Source organism: Vidua chalybeata, chromosome 12 (assembly GCF_026979565.1).
Source record: "Vidua chalybeata isolate OUT-0048 chromosome 12, bVidCha1 merged haplotype, whole genome shotgun sequence".
Taxonomy (NCBI): domain Eukaryota; kingdom Metazoa; phylum Chordata; class Aves; order Passeriformes; family Viduidae; genus Vidua; species Vidua chalybeata.
In genome coordinates, this window is record NC_071541.1 from 5,815,169 (window position 1) to 5,840,958 (window position 25,790).

Consider the following 25,790-nt stretch of genomic DNA (forward strand, 5'->3'; position numbering starts at 1 on the left):
TTTAATTTTTTTAAAATAGTTTTATTAAGTATATGACAGTATATGACAGAAGGCATATTGGAAAATATTCATGACCTTCTGCTAATGTCTTTTTAAATGAACTATCACAGATATATTTGACAGAAATAAAGGTTATTAAAAACAAGCACTGAAGGCCTAATTATTTTGTATAGAGTTTGGTTTTTTTCAGAGAAAATACAAGTTACAACTTAAGGCTAAAATTTAAGTCCTACTGAAGTCAAAGACCACTATTCTTCAAAGAAACAAAAGAATTCACAGAAAAGACTTTGTACAATAAGACCAGAATGACCTAATTTTAAGAGTTCAGTGTATTTATGAAAGTATTTTTACAAGTCTTTCTTCATATTGTGTACACAAATTACAAGAAAATACAGTTCTTCGAAGACAAAACCATGAAAAAATATTATCTGACCACATATGGATATCATTGAAACAAAGAAAAAGGAGAACTAACTTCTGGACTAGTTTTAACTATGAATTTTGGTGATCTGCCTGAAAAGTCCATGTTTTTATCTAATCAAATCCATGAAATTCCACACAAGTCTGATGATTCAACTGCATGATGCCATGCTCAGCATCCACAGCTCTTGGGCAGCAGCTGCTTGATATAAAATACATCAGAGTGCAAATCTTCCCAGATCTAAATTATCACCGCAGGATGAGAGCCTCCTACGTGGTCTCAGCTCCACCTCTGCATCACTGACCTGGCAAACTTTGCTTTGTGCAGCAGGGTGGCATGAGGCCAGCAGGAATTGCAGTGCCAGCACCAGGGGGGTGCCCACTCCAGCCCAAACAAGGGGGAGGCAGCTGGGTTTGGATTCCCTCCAGGATGCATGCAACTGAAGCAGGTTAAAAAAAATATGGCACAAGTGTTCAAAATCACTAATTGTGATTAGTGTGAGTAGTGTGAGGCACACAGTGAGCAGAGTGCACTGTACACAGGTTTAATGCACTGCTATCCATTGTATTCCCTTTTTCCAGCAAGGGGATACCTGTGCTCAGCAGGGCTTTTAGGCAGCTCAGGGCAGTGGATTCCACTTCGGCTCTGGCACACCTAAGCTTTATTCACTGATGCAATGATGCCCAAAGCCCCTCTGTGCTTCAGTTCTTCATTTGCACAATTAATTAATAGTGGCAACACTTACTGTCTCACCAGGGTGTTGCAAAGAAAAAGCTCACTAGAAATGGTAAGGCATTCAGAAATTGGATAATAAGCACTTTGTAACCTCCTAGGGAAAAATTAAATTTGCACTGTTGGAATGTATGTCAAGGGTTAAGCTTAAGACTAAATTTCTGCCCTGCACAGACAAAGCAGCTGAAGAAGGACTCCTGTCTCATGCCAGCCTCGTCCTGGCCCCCTGCAAAGCATCACATTTCCCTTTTCTCTGGGAAATGGGGAATATCTAAAGGAAAATCTTTCAGGACCTTTGGTATGCAAGCGGATACTGCAGTGTCCCAGTAGTTTATAAGAATCAGGACTTGTTTCTGTTCTAGTCTTCTCCTACAACAAAGAAGAGGATGCACATGGCAAAGAATAGAGTAAAATTTTAAAACCTAGTGTGTTTTCAGAGCTGGTGCTCATTTGAGTGACCCAGAAGTCATTTCCCATTCAGCTCATGAGAACAGGTTTAAACTTCATTTGTGCCATTCATTTCCTTCTTTAATCCTTCTCCCTTCTCTCTCAAAGGTTCCAGCTCAGGCCCATCCTGCATGGAGTCTTTGTTCCAGGTTTTTTTGCCTTCATTTTCTGTCCTTACAGATTTAGGATCCTCTTCTTTTGCCTTTCTTTCCTTCTCCTCCTTGGCAAGCATACGATAATTATAATAATTCATGATGAACAGAAAGGTTCCTGCCAGGACCATCACAGCTCCACATTTAATGAACATATATTTATAGTCCCCAAAGGTATCAATAAGAATTCCTGTAAAATATATATTAAAAAAAAAAAAAAAAAAAAAAAAAAAAAAAAAAAAAAAAAGGAAATTTAGAGATGAAGGCAAGGATGTTGTGTTTTCAAATCCTGTGTATCAAGGAACACTCTCGTGGCTTTAGGATGAAACATTCTCTGAACTTCTGATCTCTTCCACAAACACTCTGAGCCCGCAAATACTGAACATGTGTTGCACTATACAGCCTGTGGGTAGTTGACATTGGTACAGGTAATGCTCTGATAATGTAGAAGGGGACAGAACCTACACTGCAAAGTCTGGACTTTTCCAGCACACCTATTTTTTCCATGCTAAGCTACTCCTCTGATCACAGAGCCTGCAGGCAGCCTTTCCACTGACTCCAATGATCAACTACAAGGATGTCCACTTGGCTTGGCAGCCAAAAAGCAGCAGCTTTTGGGAAGACTTTCATGAGAAGACACCTGCCCACTGGGTCTCATCTCAGGCCCCTGGCAAAGACCCTGTGATTTATTCCATCACGGGTCACCCACCAGCATTAGAGGGGGCTCAGCTTTTGGTCACAGCTGCCCTTTCTGCAGTTACACTCATGATCTAAAGAGGAAAGGGCACAGCGTGAAACTGGAAAACATTAGTTCCAGGGAAAGCAAAGATGATGCTGTCAGTGTCAGATAATTTCAATGCCAAGACAAATGTGACAGGTTCCTCTCAAAGGTTAATGCCTCTGCTACGGAGTTACAGAGCAATTGAAGGAAGATGGCTTAATTGAAATGTCACCATTCTCTAGTATGTCAAAATGTAATGCAAATCTTATTGGGATTATGATCCTGACCATTAATTCCCATTTACTGGGCAACACAGACCATTCTTAACATCCCAAATCCTAATTAAAGTAAGACCCACTCCTAACCTGGCCTTCACAGTACAGATAATGTTCCCTGAAACTGGCCCATCATCCATTAGCTCTCTGACGTTTTGGAATATGTTCTCCCCCTCAAAAAGAGGGACCTTTAATTACATCTCGATTGACCCTTAATGTTGAAAAGCTGATGATTAATTATCCCACTGCATTGCACTAACAAGGGTTTTTATGGTCACCAAATAGATTTCCTGATCATAATAATAATATTTTTAGCTGGTTTTGGTCAGTGGTTTTTCCTGAATCATCCCTAGCTGACTTGGTACACCACTTTCAATGCAGAGTGTTTTTCATGCTACTGGTGAAACATCAACCAAACGCTAATTGCAACAATTTTTCCTTTTCTGCTCATCAGGATGACCTAGAGGTCTCTTAAATAGGTTTCAATGAGAGTTTTAATGAGTAGAGTATTGGAAAATTCAACAGTAGGATAGTCTTGCCTCTTTTCCTTTGAGAATAAGATAAAGTCATAAAACACATTGGGAACAATTTACTTAGTTCATTAAAGCAGAACCCTGCAGTAGGTTATTAAAATGCCAAAGAACCAATAAATTTGCTGCTTATTAAAATGGTGGGGAAAACCCTACAAAACTAATATTACTGATTATTACACAGAACTGTTTTAGCCTCATTAGCAGTCTCTGCTCATTAACTTAATCTCCCACACAGAAAATTATATAATTCAGAAAACAGCCATTTTAAAATTGTATTTTCTTTTGTTTGTCATTAATTAAATAATGAATCTCTAAGACAGCAAGAGGATACAGCTGCTTCTGTCACACTGTATGAGCTACCCAGTAGTATGAAGAATTAAACAGCTCTGCAGGATGCGTCATATGAAGCATTAGCCAGATCTCAGTTTTGAATCCAGGAAAAGGGTTAAAATTGCAAAAGGAGCACATGCTATAGAGGGAATATTAAGGCTGTTAAATCCCAGGAGATCACTGGCCTTACTTATCTTTAGATGACTGAAAGTCCTCCTGGAGACTCAGTGTTGTCCACATGGACCTTTGTGGGCTCTGCCTTTTGATATTTCAAACCATTCCATCCAAAAATAAATATTTTTTAAAATTATTTTTAGAACAGACTTAAATCTTTCAGCTGCACTAATATGATTGACATTCCTAAGTGGAATACTCAGAGCCTTAGAGACAAACAGCAAGGTTTGAGTCAACAAGAGGCTTTCTTAGAACTGTTGTGTTTTACTTAAATTGTGGTGGACTCCAGCCTTTTGCAAAAGGAGGAATGTCCAGGAGGAGCTGTCTGAAGTGCAAGATTCTTGGTGTTGTAGGAAGCCCCACTCTGCAAGTTCAGTTCAAGTGTTTGGAGGGATCCAGGATTAAAAGATGACCCTCCAAGACTCACTTCAACAGAAAGGAGGAAAGAGGAAATGCTGGAGGAGACATCAAGGACATCCTTTCCTGTCCAGTTACTAGTGGAAAAATGGCGATTGTGAGGCAGAGAAAACACATCCAGAATAATTTCCCACAAACTGTGCTTGCAAAAGTCTAAATCCAAGTGACAGCCCAGTGGCAGCAGAGGAGGAAAGCACACTCACCTCCAATAGGGGGTCCCAGCAGTATCGTGCAGCACTCGGCGATGGTGACGAGGCCGACGGCGCTCGTGAACCGGGCAGCTCCCACCAGGTCCATCAGCGTCTCGAAGAGCATGGCACACACCATGCCAAAGGCCAGGCCGAAGAAGCTGGAGTACACAATGAGCCCTGCGTAGCTGGAGGCCAGCGGGCACAGGAGGTGGCAGGCGCCGTTGAAAGCGATGGCGAAGCTGAAGAAGTACTGGATCCTTGGCCGCACCCACTTGCTGTTGGCAACGATGCCGGTGGTGGGGCGAGCAACCATGTCCACAATAGCCAGGATGGAAAGCAGGAAAGCAGCTGAATATTCATCGATCCCTGTGTGCTTTGCATAGGGTGCCAGGAAAACGATAGGGGCAAAGAACCCCAGGAACATCAGCACGTTTCCAATCAGGTAAATCAAGAACCCTCTGTGTTTGAAGAGGGAAAAATCAAGGTACTGATTGACTTTTTCAAAGCAGTCCTTTTCTCCTTCCTCTTCTGTTTTGTTCTCCATGGGGCCATCCTCAGTGATCTTTCCTTTCAGAGCATCCTTCCCTTCCTCAGTCACCTGGGTTTTGACCAGGGCTGTGCCTGCCCCAATGGGTCTGAAGAGAGCTCCTGCCACACAGCAGTTTAATAAAATTGCCCCAAGAATTAAAAAGCTGCCCCTCCAGCCAAAATTGTCAAAAAGGAATTGGTTGAGAGGTGCCAGGGTGCAAAGCATCACGGGGCTCCCTGCCATAGCAAGGCCATTGGCAATGGGTCTTCTCCTCAAGAAGTATTTCCCTATGATTATCACTGATGGCTGAAGGTTGAGGGCAAGGCCAAATCCTGGAAAACAGTTCAGATAAACAAAGGAAGATTTGAGACCCATTTCTCCTCAGCACATTAAGGAAATTCAGTCAGTTGATTCACTGGTGGCTATTCAACACAACAATCTGGATAAAAATGTTGCTCAGGGTGTCTCTGAGTTCTGGCTGCCACATTTGGGTAACCAGACCCCAGAAACACTCTCTCATTCCGAGAACCCCCTTCCTTCTGCACTGCAAATCTCTTGGGTGGCAAAACTAGCACCAAGAGTTTGCTTCAGAGTGAACCAAAATTATTCCCTCACGGAATGCTGGTGGGTTCTGTCCAGACACAGCGCCCTTGCTGGGGGAGAGGATGGATCTGTTTTTAAAAAATGGCAGCTCCCAGTTTGAGGAAGGTTGTTTTGGCTTGGACAGTGTCAACCACCAAAGTGCATCCATCCAGGGCTGGCCTCTCCTTCCATGGGCACCCAACTCTGCTGCCGGGCAGCCAGACCTGCACAGAAAATAACAACATGCTCCTCAGCCACAACTGATGTGGTGCTGTGAGCAATGCAGGTCTGATGCAAAAGATTTAGAGGTCTGCAAGTGCACAGCAAAACAGCTACCGAGGATGCTAATTACACAGGGCCCCAGAGTGTTTCTTTTAATTAGAATTTATTTTTATTGCATTTAGATATATAAATGCCATTGTAAATCTGCATTGCTAATTCAATTGGCCAGCTTCTCCTGCACAGGTGGAATCTGCAGGCAGAAATGCCAAATGCTGTGATGGTCTCAATTTTCTGTGGTTCTCTTTGAGAGCACTGCCATATAGAACCATAGAATCACACAGTCAGTAAGGTTGGAAAAGACCCCCAAGACCATGGAGTCCAACCTTTGACCAATCATCACCTTATGAACTAGACCAGAGTACTGAGTGCCACCTCCAGCTTTTTCTTGAACACTTCCAAGGATGGGGAACCTCCCTGGGCAACCCATTCCAATGCTTAATCACCTTTTCAGTGAAAAAATTATTCCTGATGTCCAACAATTCTTCTTGATGTGCAATATCAATAATCAGTAATTAAACATCAATAATATTTTCAAGCATTTCTTTGACATGCAGTATTTTCATAAAAAGTTCAATTTTCAGAATTCCATCAAAATGGCATTTAAAAGTCATGCCACATATTTTCCACTCCATCATCCAGGAAAGAATGAGCCACATTAGAACAAAGCAGAAATTTAATCCTTGAAGTGATTATATCAGAGAACATGAATCCTGAAAATAGGGTCATGCAGATTTTTTCTTGTTCATTAGTCGATATAATTAGTTTGTTTAACTGTGCAGTACATAATTAGGCATATTGCTTTACAGAAGAGAATTTACAAAGGTCAAGGTCCTCAAAATTAATTAAGGAACACTATCATTAGTCACTGATAGAGTAGAATCCAACTGATGCAGCAGAATCCAGCCAATGCTGGATAGCTTCAGTTTAAATGGATTTACAAAATTATGATTTTTGCCAAGTCTAAAGTTCTTTTTTTTTTTAATTACTTTGAAGTTTACAACATTAAAAATAAATTGAAATGGCAACACATTAAAATAATTCTGGATACAAAACATTCTCAGCATGAACTTTTTTAGATAGTCCATATATTAGGCAGGGCACATCTTTGGGAAGTGCAGCCTACCTGTAATGCCTATAGGGCCAAATTCAGGGTGACCTGGGAGCCACAGAGGAAAACCACAGCCCTGGTTAGAGAGCACCCTTGGACAGTGCTGAAATATATCTTTTTCCACCTGAGAAGATGCAGCACAGCAGGTGAGAGTTTGCATTAACTCCCCATTTCTCAGGCTGGTCAGTAAGGGCAGAAATTGAACCATCATTTCCACAGAGTCATTTTTGGTAGGGACACACCACACATCTTCCAAAGGATGAAAATCCAGACTGGATGCCAGCTACCCACTTAAACAATAATCATCTCAATTTTTTTTATTATGTGAACATTAATTTGCCAGTCAGACAAATCTAATTTAATATTACCTCATGCTCTTCCCATTAATTAAATTTGGAGAGTTTCAAATTGAATAACTGGATTTTCAATTTACTTAAAGCTTTTGGCTGACTTTAATAGGAAATATTTACATCCATTTTATTGCAGTTTTCAGAAACTACAGCAGCTTTCCTATAGCTGGAATTGTTACTCAATAACCACATTTTCTCCCCAGGGATATGACAGAGAGGTCTGTCAGTGGTGTTGCAAGAACAGAAGCAAACCTGCGCCAGAGGGAGTGTTCTTTCCTGGATTAAATACATCTCACTCATATTAGGATGAAATAAGTGGTGCTACAGGACTCAGCTGTGTAGTTATTGATCTTGTTCTTACTTTATTAGCAAGGAACAATCTGACCAGGTATTTCAGTGCTCAACATTTACAGCCATGGCCAAGACTCTGCTCTCATTAGTCCACATGCCTCACCCAAGATGCCATTTTATTTCATGGCAGTCTAATTGGTGCATATTGAACTAAACTATGACCAGTCGTTCCCACCTTGCAATTAGCTTTGAAATTTGCTGCTTCTACCTCAGACTTCAGAAGAGGTTGCATGTTGAAACACCTACTTAACGCATCCAGGCTGGCATCTGTCCAGGTAGACAGCTTGCAAACCCCATTTCTTTTTCTAAGCGCTGTAGGGAAACAAATGGGAAGAGGCTGTGGGGTTTCCTGTGCATGCAGAGTGCCTCGTGCAGCCCAGGGAGCCATCAAGGACAGAGCTGCCTCCACCAGCAGAGCCTGGTTCCTGCTCTGCATGCAAATGGAAACAGGCATAATCAAGTCAGCAACTGAGATTGCCGTGTCTAATCCCTCCACTGCAAACAGATACTTCCTGCTCTGCTCCTCTGAAGAGATTTCTATTAATATGCCACAGGCACAGGACTGAGGCAGAGACCTCCTCGTACCAAGACCTTGTTTTTACCTCGATCCCTGTGACCTACATGAGCACAGGCTTTTACATCAGTCTGTTTTCTTTCCAGGCTAGTAGGAAGGAGGCTAGAAAGAGTGTGATGTTTACAGGTTGCTTTACAGTTACTGCAAATCCCCTTTACAAAAGCCTCTCTCCTCATGCAGCAGCACTGTCACAGCCACATGATGGCCAGGTGGCTTCCTAATTGCCCTTGAATTCTTCCATGCTAGGCCTGACCAGCAAAGATACTTCAAGCTTAATTGAAGGCATCAAGCATGTTAGCAGGCTTACAAGCATCTTCCCTTCTCTGACAAATTAATAATCCTTCCCCAGCACACCCCCCATGCCTGGAGATGATGGGTTCTCATCCACACTGCTGCCCTTCCTCAGCAAGCAGGAGGGAAAGATGCACACAGAAGAGGTGCTCTGCTCAGAGGAAACAGCACAGCAGTGCAGACAAAGAGATGTGGGTGTTTTAGCCCTGTACTTTGGGGCAGGCATGAGGGTCACCTGTGTGCACTGAGCACTGCCCACACTCAGCTCAGTGCTGGCTGCTGGACCAGACTTGCAGACACGTTCAGGGACCAAGAGCAAGGTCTTTATCAATCCTAGGTCTGTTGGGGTTATGCACAGAGTTCCCTCCTGTCACCTTTTCAGTGCTTTAGAACAGAGAAGCTGGTGCCTCCCTACAGCCCTGTTTCTTGTCTGAGTCCTTCTGCTCACCGAAGTGCATGGAATATTTTCAGCAAAGGATTTATGATTTCCATGCGCTAATCCAGCATTAGTCATGGTTCAGGTTGGAAGGGACCTTAAAACTCATCCCATTCCAACTCCCTTGCCATGGCAGGGACACCTTCCACTGTCCCAGGTTGCTCCAAGCCTTGTCCAACCTGGCCTTGGACACTTCCATGGATGGGGCAGCCACAGCTTTTCTCTCTTCAGCCTGTGCCAGGTCCTCCCAACCCTCACAGTAAAGAATTTCTTCCTAGCATCTGATCTAAACTGCCCTCTGTCAGTTGAAAGTCATCCCCCCTTGTCCTGTCATTTCCCCCTTTGCCTTCCTAGGGGACATTTGTTTAGGAGGAAATGATGCAAGCTCATGCATTAAGAAATATTGGGAGACATTGGTTCATTTTATTTCCCACCCCTTTTTTTTTCTGGAGTCTCTTTCAAGGAATCTGCAAGACTTATTCATCCAATAATAACAGTTTCACTAAATTACAGTGACAGTCCTTAGGAAGAGTAAAGTTTAAGAAAGGGAATCCTGCACAGGGATTTATTCACTACTGTACAGATTTAATAAAGAAATATTGATAAAGAAGAACAGGGTGACAAACTTTCTGTCCCAATTTGCTTTGCTAGTGGCTGGTTTTATTGATTTTAAATGTTGAGCTCACATTTTCACATTCAGAAAGCAGCAACACTTAATGCATCTGCAGAGAGATTGGGAGCATTCATTAAACCATACACCTGGCAACCTCAGAAGCCAATTTTGAGCTCATTGTGTCATGCTTCCAAGCAGATGTCCTAGCTGCACTGGAATAAACTTTGGCTGTACCTTATCCAAAATAATAAAACAGAAATACTTGCAATTAAGCATCTATACTCACACAGGTGGAGAGCTCCAATCCATCTACCTTTAAAAGCAATAACCTGGCACCTGCAGGCTTTAAAGGTGCTGGACTGCTTGAGTTTCCATATGGAATTTCATATTTCAATACAGGCAATTCAAATTGGAACTTCAAGAAGGAAATACAGGATTTTTTTTTTCACAATAGGAAAATTGTAGACTATTTTCAGTCAATTCCAGCAGTTCTTATTTTCAGATAAAGGACCTCCTCACCTCACAAGCTGGAAAAGGGCAAGTAAACTGAAGAAAACACCTGAAATCTCATTTCATGTATCTCACAGAGGGAAGATAACACACAGTAAAATAGGAACAAGGGTTTCTTTATAGTCAGAGAGCCCTGCCTGGATCCCACATGCCACGTCCAGCCAGGAGCATGGCACAGGGAACGTTCTCTTTGCTGAAGTTCATCGGGAGCATTGATAAGGAGGGCCTTTGTCCCACCAGATTTTTATGTCACAAGCTTTTTATCTCAGCAGCTTCCCATTGTGTTGTGCTGGTGCACACATTGCCCAGCTGTGGAAGCCCCAGGCCACCAGAAGGGAGCCTCGGTGCGGAGGGGAAGGAGGTGCTTTGTTCTCACCTGTGATGAAGCCCACGCAGATGTAGAGCTGCAGGATGCTGGTGCAGAAGGCAGCTGAGACCATCCCCACACCACACAGGAGGCCCCCAAACATGACCACGGGGCGGCTGCCGTAGCGGTTCACTAAAATGCTGCTGATGGGACCTGGGGAAAGAGGGCAAAAAGGACCTTGAGGTCGTATCTTCTGACAGAAGGGCATGTTTGACACACAGCAGGTAAAGCTCTGCAATATCAATGGCCCTGAGTGCTGTTGACAGCTCCTAGGGTGAGCTCGGGAAGAAAATGGAAAAGCAGACATCTTCCAGTGGAGATGGCAGCATGTCCAGTGCCACGGGTGTGTAATCAGTGACAGCTCCTGCCCCCAGGACTTCCAAGTGTCACCAGAGAAGGCAAACAGCAATAACAAATCATGTGAACACAGGATCCCCTTGATTTATGATGATGTTAAACTACCCACACAAAGCAGTGGCTCATATTGTGAGGCAGATATCACAAATGCTGCTGCATTTTTAATGTCCCTATTTAATGCAATTCCAATATTGCTGACCAGAACCAAAGCTTCAGCAGAACAGTTGTTAATTAAATCTTAATAGCAGTCCATGTAGGTAGAAAGTGTTGGGGATGATGGATTAGCCAGAGCTCAAAAGAACCAGTTTGGACTTGCATTTATGCAAAGAGGAGGTTCAGGGCAGTGCAAAATTATGAAAGAGGGAAATGGCTTGACAAAAACTGTGCACACTGAAACAAAGCACTGAAATCTGAGGAAGTGAGACCAGTAAAATCAGAATCACAGTATGATATATACTGGAGGGACTTTGATGGTACATCAGGACCAACCTCCTGCTCAAAGAAAAGCCAGAACTGAGAAGCCAGAACTAGAAAAGCCAAGCTGAGCAGGAAAGAGCAGTCCAGAAGTCCAAGCTGTGAGATGTAAAGAAAAGATTCTGTATTGCTCAAAAATCCTGAATCAAAATGTTTCAAAAGTGATACTGGAAATGAGGAAGGGGAATACAGGCAGATTTAATATCTGAATTTACCTGGCTGTTAGTGGTGCTACTCATCATACAGTAATGGTGTTTCAGAACCCAGTGTGCCTGTTTGCCTTCATTCCTGCCACTTCCCACTCCACTCACACAATACTGCAAACTGGTATTTTAAAGGCACAGGCATCTCTGACGAGTTTGGCTGTAGGATCTACCTCACCACAGAGCCATGGTAGAATATTTACCTTTGCTTAAATAATCTCAGCCAGAAAGAGCTCCAGAGCTCTCTCCAGACCCTGCAAACCACAGCACTCCTGATCACAGGAATGAAACCCAGAAACCCCAACACTCCCTCAGCTGACAGCATCCAAACAAGTTCTCAGCTGTTATAATGTGCAAGAATAGAAAACAGTAGGTATGGTTGGTTCAATCTGGGGAATGGAGCCCACAGAAATACTTTCCACTTGATGTCTGAGGTCAAAACACTCATAAATTAAATGCACACAAGCACAGTCTCAACAACATCCCTGTGTGATCTGTGATCTTGTCCCATCAAATGCACCATTCAGTTAAAATTTCTGTGTGTCTATAATTACATGGAGAGTTTTTCTGCTAATCCTGTAACTGGATTCACACAGGTGCATCCTTTTGCTGCACAGAGCACTGCAGAATTCAATGAGAAGTTCTGGGCAAAGGGATATCTATTTCAGATCAGCACAGTGAGAAAGACACCCCCTTCTGTCTGAGTTTCCCCTGGTCAGGGCCTGAACTTGCACTGTGCTTGAGCTGGTCTCAGCACATCCTGTAATTCAATAGATTGAGCCAGTGTTCCTCAGAAAGGCAGCACCATATTCATCTGCAGCCTAAGGGCATGCAACTCTTCCATTTTTCAATTTTCCACATGTCTGCATTTCTGCAGAATCAATCTAATTACTCAACTAAGAAAATGTGGTTTCCATTACCTTCGCCCACTGGCAGAGGGCTTTCACCCTGCAGGAAGTTGTGCCACGGAGCAAAGCATTTATAGCCCATAATATTCCTGCTAAGGCTCCTCTCCTGCTCTGACCTGGGACAGCTACCATGGAGAGAAGCCCCTGCTATGAGAGCAAAACCAGGACTGCTCACATACGTCCCACTCTTGCAGCATCCAGCTTAGGAGACGGGAAATTAGGGTTGATGTCCCTCTCCTTTCAGTCCATAAACAGTTTTATTGGCTTCACCCATCACGAAGGATGGGCTTGGACCATGACAGCAAATAATGAACTGGAAGGGGCTGAGGGTAGGACACATTCTGCCTAGCTATGGGGACAGCTGTACAGCTGCTATTTTCCCCTAGAGGAAAATAAATGTTTGTATCTCAACTAGTGGCTTTACAAATGAGAGCAGTCTTTCTGTGTCCCTGAGGACACTCCATGTGTGCTGTGTCCTCAGCCACATCCCAGCTTCCCAGCAAGCCATGAGGCTGAAACTTTTCCCCATTCTTGTCGTGTGTGATCTCTCAGCAATATTTTACAGGTCTGCATGAACTTCATCTGCTGCAGCCAGAGCAATCAGTTTTACAACAGGAAAATCAGCCCCATGTGTGCCAGTCTGGGTGCAAGAGCTGTGCTCTCAAGGGTGTCACCTGCCTGGGCTGGGCTGGGCTGAGCTCACAGGGAACTGGGACAAAATTCAGAAGCACAGAAGCTTTCCCTTCACAGCCTGAAGTGTCCAGGCTCTGTGAGCCTGATTTGGTAAAGAGCCACAGCCTGCAGGATCACAGCCCATGCCTGAGGGACAGCACCTGACCAGCCTCACCCACACAGAACTGGGGATCAGAGACCTCTCAGCCCTGAGTGCATGCAGTTAGAGCACAAAACAGGAGCAGAACATCTGGACTAAACCTTCTCAGCCACAGAGAATCCACAGTAAGAGCCATGATGAGCACTCAACCTGCAGGAAAAGCTAGACCTAGCAGGAAAACCTACATGAGACACCAAAAAAATCCAAACCAAAGCTTCAAAAAGTTGGGAAATCAAACTTCCTTGAGTTGTTGCTCAAAGGCTGAAGGGTTTATAAAAGTCCTCAGCATACCTTTCAAATGCATTGAAGCAAATGCAAAATCACATCCCCAAAATTACTTCCACTTAAGTCATTTGGACCTACAGAAACATCCACAGGCTCTAGCAGAGCCTTTTTTCAAAATCTGTCCCATCTCTGGGTGGAAAGTGGCACACACAATCTGTCACATCTGGGAGCTGTGCACACTTCAGCTCCCAGTCCTGCCAGCCTGGGCAGGTGCCAGAGCACACACAGGGACCCCCTCACCTGCCCAGGTGTCTGCAGCAATCAGCATCACACCCAGCAGGTCTGAGTGCACCCTCCTGCCCTGCTCTGCCCCGTGCCACCTGCACTGTATTTCTTGAGGGGGAGGTTGATTAAACATCAAGCATTAGAGAAGTCTAACAGCAGCACTGTGGGGTAGCTTCAGAAAACATTAAATAGCTCAAGTTGGGGCAGAGGGCTGAAGAAGAGGGAACACAAAGCCAGCACTGAAGTTGTGGGGAATGTGAAACACAATTACTGCTATGCTTGCAGCTATTGCACAAATTAAATGTGTGACAGGCCCTGGCAGCACGGTGGAATTGAAAAGCAGGACCTGCCATTTACCAGTTACTCAGCTGGCATGGAAAGAATAAAGATATTGTATATTAGCACAGAGAAACCATTTAGGGTAACAATGTGTGCAGCTCGGATCCCAAGACCCCTTCAGCTGCTAATACCTGCCTGGTCAGACGTGCAGGAACCACAGGCTCCCTGTCCTGGCATCCAAATGAAGTCATTGTTCCCTCCTGCAAGCCTGCAGCAGGACAAGCTAAGAGGAGTCAGGGTGATTTTTGCTTCTTAATTTACAGCATCAGGTGAGAACAGGGCAAGAGAAGCAGCTGGCAAAGCCCTCAGAGAGCTGCCTGGCATTTACCTGGCTTGACCTTGCAGCAGCAGCCACACAAATTCTGTGCCAGTCCCTGGGAAGTCAGAGCGAGGAGCAAAAGCCATCCCAGCTGCTGAGAATGTCCCCAGTGCACTGAGGCTTCTCAGGGAGCAGAGCAGTCAGGGCTGTCCCCAGAGCCCCACCACCAACAGATCACTGCAACTTCTCATGATGAAATTAGAGGTATCATTTAATAAACCCCTGGCACCCAGTACATTCCAATGACAAGAATGCTGATATTAAGGTGGTGTTTTGGTGCAGGAAGGGCTGGCATTCCCTCCCACCCATCCAGCCTCATGGCAGCCCCTTCCATGGCCCAGTGACTTCCTCCCTTCCAATGAACTTCCAACCATGGAGATCTTTCATCACCCACTGCAGGGGGACAACACAGGGCAGCAGAGGACACAGAAGGGATGCTGAGCCTCATCCTGCTGCTGGCTTCACTCAGAGCTGTGCCTGTGGCTCTGCACCTCCCCTGGCTCACAGGGACCTGCTCTCCATCATCTCCATCATCAGCCCATGGTAAGAGCAAGGAATGCCTGCTCAGAAGTGCTTCACTTTACACCCCAAGCCCTTGCAGAGCAGGGTGCACACCATGAGGCTCCCACTTCTGCCTGCAGTAAAATTCTGCAGCCTGGAGAGCAACAGTTTGCACCAAATATCCCCAAAAGATGCAGCTGGGATCATGGTGCCCCTGGAAGACTGATGAAATGTAAAGCACTCTCCTCAGCCCATATAAATCACTCTGGTTTAGCCTGTCCTGTTTAAAGCCTCTCTTTTCTCATACCTGTGGCAGATTTCCATTCTTTGTTAGCTGGTACATGAAAGGCCGTGTCAAAGAGGCTGCTCTTGGTGGCAAGAGAAACACAGAGACTCGCCAGTGGGGAATGCAACAAGCCTGAACTCATTTGTTAGCTTGTCCAATTACTTTTCACCTTGAGTTTTGTGTTTGCAGGAGTGAAAAGGACCCTGAAGAGGAGACTGTAAAACCATAAAGAAAAAGCAAAATACCCTGGGCTCTCCTCTCTTCTCCTCCACAAACCCAGGCCACCTTGTCATTCATTCTTCTTGAGTCACTGAACTATGATCCAGAGAGGGTCATAATGCAGAGCTGGCACATAACAAGAAATATCAATCCAGACTGGCTTAAACTCTTGCAAGTATGACAGTGCTCAAAAAATAGACACCTGAATTGCCTTCCTGTTTTCCTCAGCAAGCCTTATGAATTTTTTATGAGCTGCAAAACTTCCAGTGCTGGTGTGAAACACTGATGTATTTCTAATAGGGACTAAAACATTCTTCTCTCCCATACCTCTGACCCTGTGTGTGTATATATATATATATATATATATATATATATCTCCCTTATTTGTAAGGTTTGGTTTGTCTGTTGGAACTTCTCCTGGATGAATTTCTGCTGAAATATTTCTGTGTAGGCTTTCAGGTAAGCAGCGAAGAGCTGGGGCCCTGAAAATCTGCAACCCAGAGGCTTCCAGCAATGTGGGGTTTTTCCCAGGTTTCACAACACTGACCTTCTGACAGGGTAAAGGGGCACAGAGCCAGTGCAAATGTTCTAGGTCTGCTGGTCAGACCATTTAATCACCACACAGGTGATAAAACAACAACACTTTAAAATACTTTAAAATACTCAACTGCACAGACCACAGGGCTGGAAGATTTGGGACCACCCGTGCCCCAACAGCTGGGGCTGCAACATGCAGCTCAGCTTTTCCTGCTTTTCCACAGTGGCAAGTGGCTCTAAAGAGCTTTTCCTGCACAGTGACATTGGTGAGCACCAAAAGAACTGCCCAGATAGTTAATATTTTCCAAACTATTGTGAAAACACAAATAGGAACTCTGCATGCCATGATTGCCACTCACTGTGGGGAGTCACTGGGGTCATAAGAAGGAGTGCAGCGTACTCAGAGGAGAGAGAAAGGGGGGAAATCGTTTATACTAATGGAACAAAGTCTATAATTACACCAGTAGTAAAACAACAACAGGAGCAGGCCTGCAATTTCCTCAGTAATAATCTCACTCCCTCCGTGGAATAACAACACTGCCTTTGGCTTGGTAATTTATCCAGCAGGTTCCAGCCCACCATAACAGAGCAAGCTCCTCATTACCCCCTGAATGAAAGCAGGTGCCCCCACGTTATTAATGTGCTGCCAGAACCCCCCAGCCTCGGGAGATGGAGGGATCAGCCAGCAGCTCCTGGGGACAATGCACAGCCTGAAAGGGAGGCAGCCAGGGAAAACACAGGGCCCAGCTGCAAACTTGGGGGGAAAGGGATGAGAGGGTTAAAACCTGCAGCCTTTCACTCTTTGTCATGCCAGAAGAGACTTGGACAGCTGATGCTTTTAAGTGTTTGTGTCACCAGGGTGTGGAGAATAACTGGTGGTACCTGCTAACCATGAAGCCTAATAATTATTAGTCTCAGCTGCTTGGTTCAGATGGTTTGGTTTTCACCTGCATGGGCTGAGGAGCCCTCAGACCACCGACCTTTCCTCAGGCAGTGCTGCTGGGGACAGGATGGCCACACAAGTGGCAGTGAGCACACGCCTCAGGTGACAAGCACAGTCTCAAATACTCCTCTGCCAGGACTGACAGAGCAGCTTCCAAAGACCTGTCCACACCTAAATCACCCTGATGCCTTTTATTAGTGTTATTTTACATTGTAAATAGTCGATTTTAATTAAGGAGGCTGAAATCCAGCACATGCCACAGCAGCTCCAACAGCTAACCTGGCCCCAGAGATGCTTCATTTGCTCCCCCACAGGTGAGGAGAAAAGCCAGTTCATTTAAGGGGGTAATGGCTGCAGCTCCAGCACAATCCCTGTGAGATGATGCATAAGCCAAGAATGGGAGAAGTTGTCTGGACACACATTATTCATATTATTGATATTCACACATCAAACTGGTCAGTCCTGTGGTGCCTGGGCAGGACTGGCACTGTGTTCAGCTGGGAAGGTAGTGAGGGCAATGAACCACTGCAGCAACCAGGCTGCAGCAATCCTCCCTCCCCTGCAGCCACCAGGCATGCCCTTGGGAACACAGGGATGACCTCCCACCTGAAATTTGCCACAGCAGCAACCTAAAAAAAAAAAAAAAAAAGAAGAAAAACAAAGCAGACAAGGCCCAAGCTTCAGGAAGACAAAGTGTTCTCTTCCTTATCCAGCAGTCTTATCTGATCAGTGCTCTGGCATTTCAGTTTCCAGATTACCCAGCTGAGATGCTGCTCCTGCGGTGCACGGAGGAGCCACAGGCCACCAGCTCCCAGACTGGGGTTTGGCCAAGGTCCTTCGTGTCACTTCGAGTTTAGGCAATTAAATAACTTCTCCTGCAAAGGGACAGCACTCAGTGGTTCCCCCAGCTGCAGGTTTGGGTCTCACCACGCAGCAGATCACAGCCGCTCACCTTCGCAAGGTCACGGCACCGCAGTGTTTGAGTTGCTCTCCTGTGATTTCTTTAGCTGCCCTTTTGCCTTGGCAGGATCACTGGCTTTCATCCCTCCCATCACTGGAAGCCCAGCTGCAGGACAGGAGTTCCCTGTGTGGCTGCAACATCCATTCCTGGAGGTCAACAGCCCTTGGTTACTGCTCTCAACGTGCGGCTCCAAACCTGGCCCTGCCTGCTGGTGGTCTCCAAGGGGCTTTGCCCACCCCTGGGACCCTGCAGGACTTGACCAAGAGATCCACTGTAATTTGACCAAGTTACGCTGGAGAGCCCATCCAGGGGCAGAAGAGCTGCAATGCTCTGGGACAGGTTGGCATCTGGGGGAAGAAGCTTTCACGTGTTTGCATTCCACTTGGGGGGAATGGATTATAACTTACTCCTTGGCTTAACACCATTAACAACCCCCCAACCAAAACTCTTCACTTCCTTCTTCCTAGTTCTTATTAATCTTGGTTTTTATTAAGTCTATCACATCTCCATTACTGCTGCCTGGTGACCTTGATAGCTCCGATGAAGGGCAAAATGATAAAGCTTTGTGACCAAGTCCACGAACACAGAAATATTTCACCTGAACCTACAGTGCTATTATTGCTTTTAAGTAGAACAGAGCTATTTAAAAAAATAAAAAATATAAGCCCATACGTGGTGACCTTGCAGAGCTGGAGCGCTCTCTGAGAGTCAGGAGAAGTATACGAATCTGCAGCACCATTCATTACAGAAATCAAATCATTCCTCATCCAGCTTTCTTATCAAAATCTAGGATTCTGGTGCTGCTACCCCAGGGATTGCCCCTGCTTGGGGAGGATGTCTTGTTTCCACAGCAGGGGAGGCTGATTGAGTGGGACTCCCAGAGGTGGGAAGGGTAAGAAAAAAGGTGAAGTCCAGCATCAGGTAGCTCCAGAGAGCAGCTGGCAGGCCTTGGGCCAGGATAGCAGGATGCTGGATATCCACAGCTCTGTGAATAAGCAGGATAATTCCCCCCCTTTTGTTTCAGCCTCCACAAAATACCCAGGTGGAAAAGCACATCCCTAGGGAAATCCTAGTAAAAGCCCCAGTTGAGAATGAATGTTTGTGGAACCAGTGCTGTAAGCACAGCAGTAGAGAGAGCTGACACAGGTGAACAGAACCTTGTCCTTGAGAAACCCACCTCTCTCCCATGCCTCAGTTTCCCCTCATAGTGCTGTGTGCTTCACAGCTATTTGAAGGCAAGTGAGATGGGTGGAGAGCCCTGGGTGGGGTCTCCTGGAGGCAGAGAAGGTTTTGATAGAGTCTGAACCAGAGCAGGAGAGAACATTGGCAGTTTTGATTAAGTTAAAAACTGCAGAATCAAACTCATTATTAATATAGCTTTATGCCACTGCATGTTGTAAGGTTCTTTCTAAACCTGTCACTGCAATTTATCATGCTAGCAGTGTAATAAAATACAGCTATAAAATTTTGGATTAAATGTTCAAGGTCAATGGTGGACTTTCAGCTTCCCTATCTCTTCCTTGCTGCTCCAGCAGATGCTCTATTAAGCACTTACAAGCTCTGGGAGAAAGTTTTTTTTGGAGAAAAAGATTTAGTTGTGGAGCATTTCCAGAATTAAATCTTCAGGTAATTTGATTTTCACCAAATTACAAACCTATAAATAACAAGACTAATAAACACTGGTTGGTTTCAGGTGGAAGCTTTTTCCCCAGAAACTCTCATTTTTATTGTTTGCAAAATGTGTCTCTCTGATGCTGTCTTTGTAAAATTAACAGATGGAGATTCCCTAATTTTAATGGAAATTTGGGTGTGAGAGAGCAGCACCCTGGATATTTTGGGGGGAGTTTTACAGCAGTGAGACTGAGACAAGACTCCACTGCAGTACATTCTGAATAAAAACAATGCATGCTGCTGATGCCATGAGTCAGAGCTTTTTGTATAATAAAGGGCAACAGAAGCAGCACATATTTACACCTACAAACTGTATACAAACATGCACAGCAATTGCAAAAGAGTGAAATTCTTCAAATTTGCTAAAAAGAAGCTCCAGTGTCCCCTGGTGTAGCCCTAGCTGTGCAAGCTGAAGCAGCTGAAATGACTCTGCAGGAGGATCTGCTCCCTGAGCTCCCCTTGGATGATGCCTGTTATTTCATTATAAAGATGGAGGAAGAATTTGGCCACACAGTCACCATTAAAAAAAAAAAATTAAAAAAAGAAAATGCAGATGCTGTCCTAGTATTGAATTATTCTCTCTGTTCTGGCACATGTGCCAGGAGGCTGGCTTGTTGTTCAAGCTCCAACAGTTGGCCATAATAAAAGATATTACTTCTTCCCACGATCCTTACCTCTCTTGCAGCCTCACAGGAGATCATAAGAGCTACAAGAACATTAAATTAGTGGCATCAAATTAGAGCTATTAAATTAGTGGCATCACTATTTCTTATTTTCAGAATGTTTGGCTGTTTCCCCTGATGCTGAATAGGGCAACTAATTTACTAGCAAATTAATACTGCTTATCTTTTCTTTCCTGAGAGCTCTGCTGCCTCCTGCTTTCCCTGGCTAATGGCTTTCCCCAAGGACACATCTGTGGCCTGGCTTGAAATGTGTCACCCTTAAAAGTGGGACAAGGGCAGCTCAGTTTGGTGAACCTGGCACCACCACACAGCCCAAATCAGGAGGTGCAAAGGCCAAAGGCTTTTGGCTTTGCGATGAAATTGTTTCCTAAACAAAACTCACCCCTGTATGTGAGGCAAAACCTTGGGAATCTTGGCCTTGTGCTGGAACAGCAAAGAGTGCCCAAGAAGGCAGTCTGCAAAAAGAAGCCCTGCCCAGGGCACCTGGCAACACAATAGGTACCCTGTGGTGCTCCACATTTTGGGACATTTGCTGCGTCCTCCTCACCCCCAGAGCCGTTACCTGGGTGCTGAGGTGCAGCTGAGAGCACCTTTAGGGAAGGATGATGCCATGGCCCTTGGTCCCTTACAGAGAACCATTAAGGTCAAAATCATTAAGGTCAGAATCATTAAGGTCAAAGGACTTCTAAGATCATTGATCAGATCTTTTTTCCTTTTTTTTTTCTACATCAAAGACTCTGCTCTCTAATACCTTTCTCATTTGGTGTAAGGAATGAGCTCTTCACCCATGACAAGAAAGAAAAGAAAAGTAGAAACATTGTAAAACAAATCTTTCTTTATCAGATTGATAGGGCTTCAGCCTGTGGGATTTGGTTAGAGAAAAGCAATGTTCCCTCATGCTCCTCACTCTCAAAGCTCCCAGTCTGCCCTCTGCAATTGGAAATGTGGAATTGCTGAACAGGAGCTCTGGCAAGAGCTACAAGTACCCCATCATAAAGTCCAGGCTATCCACTTTACTGCACAGTAATCTGTTTTACTACTTGTATTATAGTGACAGAATTGTTTTCTGCAACCTAGTTCAGATTAAGAAACTGGGGGATAAGACACATTAACTTCTGTAATATATATTGCCAGAGCCTTGGCTGGTATAAAACAGGTTCCTGGGGGAATTCAGCAGAAAGTAAAGGGCAGAAACAGTCCTGGCTGCTGATTTTCAGTTTTAGTCTGAAAAACTGGAATTCCTTTGGTGCTACAAGCAAAGCCTCAGGTGGTCACTGTAAATCTGCATCCATGCTGTCAAAATCAACACAGCTTCTCCAGTGGAGATTTGGGTTAGTTCATGTATTTTCAGAAAACAAGCTTCATTTGCATTATTTATGAAATGCAAATGCAAGCTCTGTTACAGTGTAAGCAGCACAGTGCAAAAACAAGTCCTTAGACCAACGAGAACACCAAGGAAACCAGGCACTGTGTCAACAAAAGCTGTGGCCAGTGAAAACATCGGCCTCTGCGTGCCCTGCCAGGGCACCGGGCAGCCGGGGTGCCCCTGGGGCTGCAGGGAGCTGGCATGGGGCAGTCCTCACAGGGATTTCCTTCCGTGGCCACCCTGACACCAGCAAAGGCACCAGAGGCCCCTCCAGCCCCCCAGGGACATGTCCCCCCCCCAGGGACATGTGCCTTCTGCTTCATGTAGGAGATGCTCAGTGCCCCACAGAGCCCCCACAGGGCTGCAGCAGCATCCCCTGCACCTCCACACAGTCTGCGACCCTTCTGCCTCATTTGGGAGAGGAAGGGAAGGGATGGGCATGCTGTGGCAATAATCATCTGCTTTGGTAGCTCTGTTAGCTACTCAGGAGTATATTGAAATCTTGGTGTTTTTAGAATTTCTTTTTTTTTTTTGAAAGATTAGCAAAAATCCAGTGTTAAACTGCTTTCTGTTTTTTCAGCAGAGTAAATCAAGCCTTGCATCCTCAGAGTTCTAACAGGCACTGCCACAGAGCAAAACGTGGGCAGCTCAGAGGAGCTGTCCTTTAATGAGGATTTCCAAATCACTGGAGTCATGCATAAGCTACACCCACTCTGGTGTTAAATGCCCAGAAAGTCAAAGCAGAGTGTTAAATACGCTCTTGGGCACAAGTGTTTCATTGCTCCATGCTCCAGCAGCTCCCACCATGCCCTGTCTGCAGCCACTGAGGCACCAGCACCTCAGCCAGGGGCACAGGGAGGACCCCAAGCACCAGTCTTACTCCAGAGCAGAGCAGAGGAGGGGAGGCTGGTAACTGGACATAACTCTGAGCAGCTGCAAGGCAAGAGATTGTACAAAGGTACAGACACCTGCAATTCAGCTCTATCATCCCCCACATCACCGTGTAACAGCATCAGGGAGAGTGAAGTTAAAGCTCCTGCAAAAAGGCAGGAGATGCTCAGTTAACTGGGATAAAAGTCCACTGCAACATCCCAGGTACAGAGCACACAGCACTGACTTGGAACACTTGGAGAGACAGAGAAGAAGGTGGGCTGGGAAACGAGCGGCTGGAAGGAGGCAGAGGCGATCAGAGCAGCATTTCACCTGCTCCAGCACCAGCTCATTGGCCATGAGCTGAACCCCAAGAGGCTCAAGCTCCCCATCCAGATCCCTGTGAGCAACTGAGGTGCTGCCAGGTGCAGGGCTAATCTGCAGAGCATGTTCCTCACTTGGTCGTGGTCAGGCACAAAGCATCTCTTCCATACCAGGGGAGGGGACAGCATTTTTTTATTGGAACACAAAGCAGAGCTGCCAACAACTCACAGAGGCATCCAGGGAGCCCCCAGCCCACCCACAGGTAAATGCTTTGGCACATTTATTGCAGTGTAATGGGACATCCAATGGGACAAGAGCACTGGCACAAGCAGGGGGTTTCTCTTTCTAAATCACTGCTTGGGTTCTGCCCTCCAAGTGCTCCATTTGTGGGTTCTTATATAGGAACTCAGCCCTTGCAGAGCTCATCTCTGTAGGACCAAGTCTGGGTTACAACAGAGTGGATTACAATAGGTTCTGACTCAAGCCTTGCTTCCACCTTACAAACTTATACAAAGCAACTTTATTTTCATTAGCAACTGTGCTCCTCAAAAAACACTACAGTTCATTATGAAGGAAAAAAAAAAAACAATCCTTTGTAAAAACAAAGATTATTCTCACAATTTCTTTAATAGACATGATAAATATTGATGAAGCTTCCTGCAATTGCAGAGTGTGGTTCCTGTCCACCTCCAGCTGAAGATTTAATCAAGGGCAGCCCATGTATTTCATTCAGTCATGAAAGTGATATTCAAATCATAAAAAAGAGCAGAGTTACATGCACTGCTTTACAACTGATAAGAACGACTGGCGATTTCATTGCTGTCATTATCAGCTGCCACAATAAACAAGCAGATACTTCATTTATTATTCTACTCCACACTCAGCTCTGGCTGAAACCCAGACCTAGTTATTTCACACCAGCCTGTTCTCGGGGCTTTTTCCCTGATGCCCATAGAAAGTTTTCTTAAGTAATCTTCTGCTTTCTGGGTAGGAGCCCCTCAGGCTCCACATATGACTTGTCTGCCTAAACAAACATTGGGAAACATGATCAGAAAGAAGATCTGTGGATGGTGCCCATACAGATGGACACTTGGTTGCTGTCCCTCTGCTCTGGCCCAGAGTGGGGATCTCTGCCTCATTGCTGCTCTTACAGCTCCCCGTGCCCAGGGGCTGGTGCAGGACCACTCACCTGCGCCGTACGTCGTGGCCAGCATGATGGAGGAGACCCACGCGATCTCGCTATAGGACGTGCCAAAGAAATCCTGGATTTCTTTGAAGAAGATGGCCAAGCCTTTGGGGAAGGCGTAGGCGAAGCCGATGGAAATGAAGGCGCCGAAAACAACCACCCACCCCCAGCCGCCGTCCGGCGGGCCGGGGGCTCGCCCTGCCTCAGCGGGGGCCGGCATGGCCGGGCGGGCCCACGCTGCCCGGGGAGCCCTGCAATACAAAGGGTGGAGTTGTGGGGTCAGTCCTGGGATGCTGCTCCTTTGGACCCTCAGTCCTGGGATGCTGCTGCTCCTCCAGACCCCGGTCCTGAGATGCTGCTCCCCTGGACCCCCAGTCCCAGGATGCTGCTTCTCCAGACCCCAGTCCTGAGATTCTGCTCCCCTGGACCCCCAGTCCTGAGACCCTGGACCCCCAGTCCCTGAATGCTGCTCCCCTGAAGCCCCAGTCCCAGGATGCTGCTCCCCACATCTGTAGTCCTGAGATTCTGCTCCCCTGGACCCCCAGTCCTGAGACCCTGGACTCCCAGTCCCTGAATGCTGCTCCCCTGGAGCCCCAGTCCTCAGATGCTGCTCCCTTGGACCCCTCATCCCAGGATACTGCTCCCCACATCTGTAGTCCTGAGATTCTGCTCCCCTGGACCCCCAGTCCTGAGACCCTGGACTCCCAGTCCCTGAATGCTGCTCCCCTGGAGCCCCAGTCCTCGGATGCTGCTCCCTTGGACCCCTCATCCCAGGATACTGCTCCCCACATCTGTAGTCCTGAGATTCTGCTCCCCTGGACCCCCCAGTCCCAGGATGCTGCTCCTCCAGATCCCAGTCCTGAGATTCAGCTCCCCTGGACCCCCAGTTTCGGGATGCTGCTCCCCTGAAGCCCCAGCAGGATGAGTCCCCAGTCCTGAGACCCTTGACCCCCAGTCCCGGGATGCTGCTCCTCCAGACCCCAGTCCTGAGATTCTGCTCCCCTGGACCCCCAGTCCCCGAATGCTGCTCCCTTGGACCTCTAATCTCCGGATGCTACTTCTCCAGAGCTCAGCCTTGGGGTGCCGCTCCCTAGAGCCCCAGTCCCGGGCCGCTGCTCGCCCTGAGCCCACCCTGCAGTGCCGCACACACCTTCGCTCAGGTGAGTCCCGTGTGCTGTGCCGCCCACGCTGCGCGGCCCCAGCCGGGAGGAGCGGGACGGGGCAGGAGTGCCACGTGTACGTGCGGAAAAGCAGAAACAGCGGCTCCAAGGCTCTGCTCCTCCCCACCCCCGGTGCCTGCCGAGCCCCCGGGACACGCGTGGGACACTGGTGGGGCACCGGTGGGACACGGGACCCGCGGCCGGACCCACCTGCGGAGCGCGGCGCTGGCGCGGCTCTGCCCGGGGACGGGGCGGGGGAGCGGCCGCTCCGCTCCGGGCGGGACCGGCCCGCCCCGGCCGAGGGACACGCTCCAAACCCCCCCGGCTGTCACATCCCTCGCTCCAGCACCCTGTCCCCTCGCGTTTCCTCGCCCCCAGCCGAGGCAGCAGCACCAGTCACCCCGCGGGCGTTAATTAAACCACCTTCAGCTACTTGAACGCAAATTGTTCTTTTTACTTCCCCTGTATTTCCACCTGCATCCCTCCTCTTTTCCGTACTAAATCCCAGCTCTTTTCTCCTCCATACCAAGTTGTTTGCTGTTCTCCTGCCCCTGTGCCACATCATGGTTATTAAAAAAAAAAAAAAGGAGAGTGATTTTTTTTTACACGGGTAGATGCCGATAGGACAAGAGGGAACAGATTTAAAGTGCAAGAGGGGAGATTTAGATTAGATGTTGGGAGAAAATTCTTCACTGTGAGTGTGACAGGGCATTGCCACAGGTTGCCCAGAGAACCTGTGGCTGCCCCATCCCTGG

At 46.5% G+C, this 25,790-nt stretch overlaps 1 protein-coding gene across 1 annotated transcript; it reads right to left on the reverse strand.

The window, feature by feature from the left end:
* On the reverse strand, positions 1–25,585 carry LOC128794316 (monocarboxylate transporter 2-like). Its single transcript, XM_053954074.1, has 5 exons — positions 25,026–25,585; positions 23,879–24,126; positions 10,396–10,539; positions 4,406–5,254; positions 1–1,942 (listed from the first exon to the last, which is right to left on the reverse strand). The coding sequence occupies exons 2-5, from the start codon at positions 24,093–24,095 to the stop codon at positions 1,650–1,652; spliced, it is 1,503 nt and encodes a 500-aa protein (XP_053810049.1). The 5' UTR covers positions 24,096–24,126; positions 25,026–25,585; the 3' UTR covers positions 1–1,649.
* Positions 25,586–25,790: the final 205 nt, after the last annotated feature.